This window comes from Ornithodoros turicata, chromosome 6 (genome assembly GCF_037126465.1).
Source record: "Ornithodoros turicata isolate Travis chromosome 6, ASM3712646v1, whole genome shotgun sequence".
NCBI lineage: Eukaryota > Metazoa > Arthropoda > Arachnida > Ixodida > Argasidae > Ornithodoros > Ornithodoros turicata.
Genome location: NC_088206.1, coordinates 14,364,702 through 14,373,621, shown reverse-complemented (window position 1 = coordinate 14,373,621; position 8,920 = coordinate 14,364,702). Strand labels below are relative to the sequence as shown.

At 46.3% G+C, this 8,920-nt stretch overlaps 1 protein-coding gene across 1 annotated transcript; it reads left to right on the top strand.

Moving 5' to 3' along the window:
- The first annotated feature begins 1,563 nt into the window (after positions 1-1,563).
- LOC135397504 (glutamate receptor 2-like) lies at positions 1,564-8,386 on the top strand. The gene is made up of 6 exons (XM_064629107.1): positions 1,564-1,641; positions 2,382-2,543; positions 3,914-4,067; positions 4,156-4,373; positions 6,294-6,580; positions 8,136-8,386. Exons 1-6 carry the CDS (start codon positions 1,564-1,566, stop codon positions 8,353-8,355), a joined length of 1,119 nt encoding a protein of 372 aa, XP_064485177.1. The 3' UTR covers positions 8,356-8,386.
- Positions 8,387-8,920: the final 534 nt, after the last annotated feature.

Genomic DNA, 8,920 nt, shown 5'->3' with positions numbered 1-8,920 from the left:
CTGGTTCGGTGTTAGATTGGTTGGTTGTTTTACAACTGCTGTGTGACTTCCAACTTCCTCGCCCCTGCAGTGCATTAAATATCGCAGCTCTGATCTGTTCAATTATTAAGAAACCGTTGGCCCCTTTATTCCAAAGCACATGCGTTGAGCTCATACCCTTCTTCAACTTTCTTGCTCAATGACCATCATTTCAGTCTTGTGCTGTTGATTTGGCGACACACCTTCGTTAACCGATGCTCGAATTGTTGCTTCTTTGCTTGGTATTGCCGCGTTCCGTTGGTGTCGGATCCATCTACGGTGCCATTTTGTCTGTGTCCATGTAGTTACAGCATCGGAGTGCCGAAAGAAATCACCACTGGAAGTCCACAGCCAGATGGATCCTGGACGGGATCCATGGGAATGCTGCACAGAAATGTAAGCGATTGTCATGAATGTAAATCACAGTTTAATATAGGGACGTCCTGCTCAGTTTATTTATTTCGAAGTAGGCTTAGTGTGCAATAACCTTGAGCCATCAGCAATGTTGCTAAATGTTTTGGCACGGCCACAACGGTTGTCTCTTCCATCGCGGTACCTTTATACCATAGATTGAGAAGTTACCCGTCAAAAAGAACTCGTTACAAGTTAAGTTACCGTGTGCAAAATGTACCTAAGTTAATAACGAAGTTCTTCAGCATGAAGTGTAACTCGCAGTTACTGAGTTACTTAAAAAAAAAGAACGAGTTACTTCCAAGTTACTTCGACACAAAATAGCATTACGTAGGTGCAGCGCGCGTGAGCAGTTGAGTTAGACCTTGAGTTGCCTGCGGAGGAGTGCAACACGCTTAGATCATTTTTTTTTCATGTCCAACAACAGACCTCTCCCTGTTTGTAAACAGATAATGTCATAGTGTTCGACAGCGCCAAAATTTGGTAGAATTGAACTACGTTCGAAGCTAGAGGTGAAAAAGGTCGCGCCCGAAAGCCACGGTCTTGAGTGGTTACGACATGGTCCCTAAGGGACGCGACCCTCGGTCCTACTTTTCTTCCAATGGGAGACAGCGAACAAGTGCCTGTTCGTGGAACCCAGCCCTCCTTCCGATTTGTTTCGGTTTCAGCCTGTCCACCAATGTCATGATGACGTTTCTCTGGTAGAGGTCTATTCGAACGATTTGCATCTTACCCCCTGTGGGCGCACAATGGTTCAGCTTCATTTCAATATCAGCGGTTCTTACTTCCTGAATAAAATACAGTCATTGATTGAATATCACGTTTTATGGCAAAAAATGCCATGAAGGAACCGGAGAGAAAGCAAGAAAATGTGTGCACCTAAATGAAAAGCGAATTAAAAGTAACTTGGAATTTAACTTACTTTGGCAAAGTTACCTGAAAAAGGAACGAGTTCCTCTGAAAGTTACCAGACGCAAAAGTACCGAGTTAAGTTACAAGTTACCAAAAAAAGGATCTTAGTTACAGTAACGAGTTACTTGTAACGAGTTACCTCGAACTCTAACCTTTACCCTATTTGGGAACTACAAGTGCATGCTTTTGGTTGGACGACACTACGTACATTGTACCGGAAGCATGCAGGTGTCTCACCTGGAGAACTCGAGTCACAACTGGAGGATTTGCCCAGCTAGCAACCCTTATTATCCCATTAAAGTACGTTGTAGTCTTATAAAGTCCGTTAGTTATAAGATCATTTTGAAAGCCGTATTTTGCGGCGCACCTCCAGGCAGGAAAAATATAATGTACATGTTTCTAGTAACCGCGAAACGGTGCCAGTGGGAGCCAGACAACAAGGACAAGCACAAGAGCACATCTGCGACGGGCTTCTCGTAGCCACACGGCCACTTATCCTACTTGTCACAATATTAATGTGACTCTGACCCTGACGCGAGAGTTCTGGAGCAACCAGCCGCACTAGCGGCGACTTCCGATCTCCATCGTCTTCTCTTTCTTCTTCCTTACACTGACCGTGAATTCACACGAGCGACATTTCTACGGAATATTCTAATGGAAGAAAAAGCAAACAAGTGCTCACTAAGTGGAAGTTCGGCCCCGTCCTATATGTTGAGCATTCACACGGCGCAGGGATACCGGGAATGGCGTACTGCACACATAGCAGCCGACACCATCGGCCCTGTCGTCTGCTACGGATCTTTCCTCTGCTATCTTGTGGACATGTAGTTGAGCGCTCACGTGGCAGCAGTTGAATATGACTTTTTGCACACCTTCCGCTGGAATATCCTGATGGGGCATGTAGCTCGTATGAATACATGGTGAGCGATTTTTTCTACTTCTCCCGCTTCCTTTTTATTCACCTGACAATGAGTGAGAGAAAGAATGACCCCTCCGCAAGCACCGTCACTTTTCTTACCTGATGATCTATCTGTATTCAGGAGAGTGATTTGGCCATGGGTCCCTTTTTCCCCGCGGAAGAACGTCTGGATATCGCTACGCCTACGTCCATGTTCTACGTTGAAGACCTCCGGATACTCGCAGGCAGACCAAAAGCTGAGGAGAGTAACGTCTTCGGATATATATTGGCTTTCGATTGGATGGTACGTTCCTCAGATCATGATGAGTTCCACTTTGGGTAGGCACCATGACTGAACGTGAACAGCTACTAGTGTGGAATTGGACAAGTACGACGTTCCCATCCAGTCTAATCCAATTGAATTGAAATTCAATTCTTCTGCGTCTTGGTTTATCTTTTTTCCTGCCTTGTCGGTCTGTCCAGGGATATTAGTGTGACAGGAGAATCCTAAACATCTCTGCATACCTTTCGCACAGGGAATTGCTTAAAGTATACAGTGGAGTCATCTCTACATTCAAGGCTATGCTACGACTAAAAATAGTGACTAGGAATAGTGGGAAATCCCAGTTTTTATTGAAACACGCAAGTACATGTAATAGACGTGACGTGATGTGATGTTTTCCGGAGTGGATTGCTTGAATGGCTCGCTCGCCAACTCCTCACGGCTCGGTCAAAGCATGTTGGCGCTGAATAACTTGTCTCAAGTTCAATAAATAAAGTTTATTATGTCATGCAATGAATATATTCGACATATACCCCTGATGAACGGACAGGCTAGAACTGATTTGAAGTTGAGGTTCTTTACGACCTTAAAGGACTCCTTGTTGAAAGGAGCTTGCGCCGCAGACACAAACGCGCGCCGCAAGAAATGTGGCGCTAGCTGTTCAGAGTTAAAGCGACAAAGCAATACAAGCATAGTTGCAAGCAGTGAATTATGATTTACCAAATACGTGCGCATGTATTCAAATAGTTCAACGGGGAGGTGTGATAGCGAAATTTATAATTAATAGCGAAAGTTTTAAGCGTCGTTCCGGAAATGCGATGGACATTGACGACCTTCGTATTGACGAGACTATTAGTCGTATTTAAAATAGTCGTATTACTCAGTCTCCAACATGTGTTTACATGTCCCAAACGTCGCCACACCAACACTGGACAGCTGTTTTGGCCTTGTTGGACCTCTTCACCAGTGCGCAGGTGGGCAACGTTTGAGTGGATAGCGCCAGAAGGTCACGTGGAACGTGATAAACATGATAAAATTCTACGTGCAGCCAAAGAGCTTCGGCTACTTTTCCCCCTGCATCAGTCTCCAACAAATTCACGAAACTGTACAACGTTTTAAACTAATGTGCATACTTATTCGCACATTAGGGACATGCTAATATTCGACTGACCCTGGTTTGAGAGTAGTCCTTTTCAGTGTCAGAGGAGAATGCCGATCTCCTCTTCCGAAAAGGAGTTGCACCCAAAAGGAGATTGTTCATTGTCATGTGTCAATGGATACAAACACCGTTCGCGTAGGTGTTCTTCTCCTGAAAGACCTTTAGGACACCCGTGTGTCAGGGATAGTAGCCTTATTTCAAACCGATCATCATGTCTGGATTGCTTTCACAGGTTTGGATGTTCCTGATGATAACGTTGTGCACGATAACTGTGTTGACGGCAGCAATCAAAGGTTGTGAACGTCGGGGCAAATTCTGTCTGAAAGAAATGCTCCGCAACATGAGTGACGTCTTCTGGCAGTATGTGGAGAACTTGTTCTTCGAAGGTAAGACGTACGTTTCTGGATATGATGGAGATGTCAAATCGCCAATCAGTCAATCGTGCAAATCATATTATTCGGAATTCCTGAGCAGCATCAGCGGAAGTGCCAGAGAAGACATCTCTCCGGGTAGTCTCCGCTACCTGGTGGATCGCTGTCGTCGTCCTCATGAATGCCTTCTGCGGTCACCTGCGGGCTTGTCTCATGATCAAGTCCGAAGTGGAGAAAATCAACACCGTACGCCAACTAATAGAGAGGCCTCGAACAGTGCCTTACATGTGGAAAGGAACGTCATATGTCGGCATGGTAGCGGTCAGTATGCGTTACTTTTTGCTGAGCGTGCACTTCTGCCGAGTTAGTTTAGTGACGAATCCCCAGTGAGATTTTCTCGTCCTTTTCTTGTTCACACTTCTTTTTCTTTCATTCCTCACTCTCACTGAGTGAGTGAAACGTAATATGGAGAAATTGGCTCCATCTATCTATACTATATCGTCTTGCGTTTTACACGGGCTAATGAAGCACGGGCTACGTGGGTTGCAAGATGCCAATTTTTTAATGAGGTGTCGCTCCTCAGCCCCAGCAATACTTTAATAGAGGTTTAAGACTTTATTACATAATATGAGTGCAAGCACGTTGTTCGTTTTTATTATTATTATTATTATTATTTTCGGATTTATCGCGGTAGTAGCAGATTTGCCGTGGCACGCGTCGGACCTTATACGAAGAATTCCAGTACCAAGACTGTGGGTTCTGACAGTTAAATTTGCAGAGGCATCAACGTCCCTGGCAGGTTTCCGTGATCGGAACGTCCTGAAACTCTGGAAGCAATGACACAAATATAAGCGCACTAGAAAAGCGCGTGGACACTTACCTTGTTGTCTGTTGTCCATGATACCACGCGGCAAAAAAATGAGAGACCACATCCAAACCAGGTTTACAGGGGAGTTGTTGGAACCCATTTTGTTTTCTGTACGACCGCACCGCTAATGTTGTGACGCACCAGCCTCATATCTGACTGGATTTGGATTAAATTGCAGAGAAAAAATAATATGGATGTTGTGGTTTCACGAACGTGAAGCCGGTACTCGAGAATGCTTATGCAGTTGACTGCGCAACGACGTGTAGGAGCCGGTCGGGTCGATGATGATAAGAGAGAAGAAGATGAGTGGAAATGAGTGGAAAAGAGGAAAGAGTAGGATATCTCATGCGTGACCATTCCATTTTCTTCGTGATGCCGTTGTGCGTCAAGACTTGATGTCCACTTCGATATCCCGGAAGTATTTTAGGATGCAGTTCCGTATCGGGACCACTGACTTTTTTAAAAGAAAAATCAATAAAAACAAAAATCAAACGCTTTTCCGTAAAAGACGGATTAATTAGGAACGACATTAAAATGAATGACGCTCGTATATTGCGTGAAGCGTATAAAAATTAAATTTTATCGCCCGTTTCTTCAATGCGATCCGCCACCTTTACTGAAGACCTTCTGATCTAACCGGCGGCACAGTTTCATTCCCGCACCGCCTCGTGCCCGGGAGACGGAGACGCGTCTCAGGGAAACGCGTCTTTCCTTCACCCCCAATGTGAGAGGGTGAAGGAGCACAGTGCCGCCTCATGCGTCGAAGATGAGCTTTAACTTGCGGAAACAAAACAAAAACAGGTGTATCGGGTGACACTATCGGAACAGCCCTTATCTTGGGTTGCATTTTCTGTTTTCTTTTCATCTTTTTCCAGAACGCAAGAGGTGATAGTGTGCTCTTTTACCCTCTCACATTGTGGGTGAAGGAAAGTCGCGTCTCCGAAGATGCGCAATGAACAAAATAAATTAAAAAAAGGTGTTCCTTCACGAATTTTTCGCGTACGATCTATCGAACGGATTTTTGTTCTGAAAACGGCTCCGGTATCAGGTGACCGAAGGGACCAGATGTTCTCATTGGGAAAACTGCGTAGCTTTTATAAATTAAAAAGTTAATTATTGAAAGTTAATGAAGACATTGCCTTAGGAGTTTGCTAATGCCCTCCTAAGGAGTGCCCTTCAGCATACGCTAGCTATACTGCAATTGATTTCATCTCGGAAAAAGTGATGTACATATATTAAAAAAAATATGTTCGCATTTAGCTGGGACACCCTGTATAGCCCTGTGCACATCCATGTCGTGCTTGCTACGGTACCAGTAGCACTGTGCCAAATTGGAGACAACCCTGACGTACTATCGGCCGTTTTCATTGCAGCACTCTTCCAATGAGTACCTGCAGCAGATAGGACGTGTGGTGCACGAATCAAACACCGCCCAGCCGTCTTCAGTTCTGTACGGACCGAAGCTGCTGTCACGCATCGTTGCCGGCAAGGCCGTCATCATAACTGACAGGACGTCCCTGGTCTTCCGGGTGTCCAGCACTTGCCGAATCTTCGACGACGGAGAGTTTTACCTGGCCGAGGAAAGTCTCGTGTCTCACCCTCTCAATAGCTTCGTCCGCAAGGACATGGATCCCAAGCTCCGGGATGATATCAACCGAGTGTAAGACTCACACGATCATCGCAATGCCAGTTGAAACAAATGGCTATTGAACGTCTCGAGCATCATTGACAATCCGCCGCTGCCACATGGCCCGATTCAATGTCCTTCGAGAGGTTGACACGATACACGCCGGATGGCAGTACGCGCGTCCCTGCGTCCATCCACCTAAATTTTGGTGGACAAAAGGCGTCTGCAGTGACGTAACATGAATTGAACTAATGAACAGAAGTGAATTACACTGTAGATCAATACGCTCATTTGTACCACCGTGCGTGGTGTCGACAGCATGCTGGTGCGGCTCTGTCTCAAGAGCATAGAAAAATGAATTTCCGAACGCCAGCCACATGTAATAACAGTAATAACTGGTATACTGAACTTTCATGACTTTTCATTCAGTTTGTTGCGGTTTTCTTATCTGCCCTTGTTATCTATAGACTGGAACTATTTTACAAAAATGCGCGCGGCGCAAAGCAGCATGGGAACTTTGTTGGGAACTTGATGTTCTTCTTATACCTCCGCCTCTGGCAGTCTCGTAATGCTACCATAGTAATGCCAACACCACCTAGATGCAGAAAGCCTGCTTACTCGTCGACGTGACGTAACAACTATGGGTCAGCAAATTAGAATCGTGTTTTCAACGACCGTAGCCAATCACGAACGTGCATTCAGCGGGCGAACCGTGAAGACGAGCCGCCGTCAGCTTCATGGGCAGCAACTGTCGTCTGCGAGTGGTAAACGTCCCCCGTACTAAATGGGGAAACAAAATAAAGCGCAACACGCTGCCATATTGTTTTGAAGACTAATTTTCTAGAAAGCGTGTTGTACTTTTAGTCTATAAGTTGAAATTTGCGAAGTTAGCTGCAATCACTTGCGAATTTCGCAGAACGGCAAATCGCGGTAGCAGACGAATGCTGACTTTATATGTCGACGTAGTGAAGGACGGAGGGAAGGCAATAATCAGGCCTTTTGTATCTAGGTGGCGTTCCTATAATGCCCTGAGGCCCTCCAAGTTCCCCTTGTCCCCCTTTTCTTTCCTTCCCCTTCCCCTTGCCTTTTTTTGTTTGGAATAGCAAGCCGCCCTTCGTCTGGCTGACCTTTCCTTTCTTTTTCTTAATAAACATATCCCCCCCCCCCCATGACGCCTTGCGCGCAACGGGTGGCGCTTGCTTTTGTAAAAAGGCGTATTGCAAGCGAGACTGTGGGACTACCTGCTACTGCTCTTCGTTGTTAGGGCGAGGGCGGTACTATTTTTGAAACGTGCGTGAAGACTTGCGCTTGTCCCTTCCTTGTCCTTATGCAGTGAGTCTAGGCAATACGACTGCCAGCGGCTATTTTCGAGTGCCTTTGACTATACTTCAATAGTGTTTCACACACCTCCATCACCTAGACGAGCATTCGTGTCAGTGCCAATCGAAAATGACCGTGCAGCAGCGGGCAATGACCATTGAGTTCAATCGTCACTCATTTCAATGACCATTAAAACTTCCGCGTCCCAGCGGTATAGCAATGCCACGCGTTGTGAAAATAGCTTCCAGCGAGCATTCCTACCTTTCAGGATTCGTCGCTTGGTGGAAGCTGGCCTGGTGAATTACTGGTGGAGGAGCGCGGCGGGGGACATGTCCACTTGCAGCGCGGGATCTCAAAGCGAATCCGCCGATACCCTGGCCTTCTCAGACATGTTGGCCGTCTTTGTCTTGTTACTAGTTGGTGTTCTCTTTGCCGTGGTTGCACTTGTGGTAGAGTTGTTCTGCAGCCGTCGCAAGAGAGTTACGTAAAGCGAAGACGACCCATATCCCCAGATAGACCATCTTGTAAAGGCACGAAAAGGAAAAGCATCTACTCTATTGTACGCTATGTCGCCTTGGTAGTGTTAGTGCTATGATACCTTCAGTTCGCACCTCTTAGGCTGAGGAAATCGCATGCACGGTCAGAAATTAGTGGCGTGCGTGATTAGAGTACATAGCCTCTACCGTGAATGGACACCATTTTGTCCGCAGGCTAGTCACAGACGTCATTTCAGACATATGTCGGCACAGTTCCCTTAGAAGTCGGCCCAGGACGCACATTCCCCCAGGGCGTGAGTCGTGACGTTGCCCACATACGTGAGGCCGACAACGGCAAGCCCTATCACCACCACCACCACCACAGACGTCATTTTGAGGCAATAAGATATGCCGACGCATGGATGCGTCAGCATGCGAGTGTCCGGGTGCCTCTCGCACTTCCTGCGCGCAGTCGGCAGTCGGGATGTTTCTTGGTCACTTTGCGAGAACAGACGACTAAAAGGACTAGTCCACCATACTTGAGTTTCGTAACAGGCGACATCATTCTATATGATAA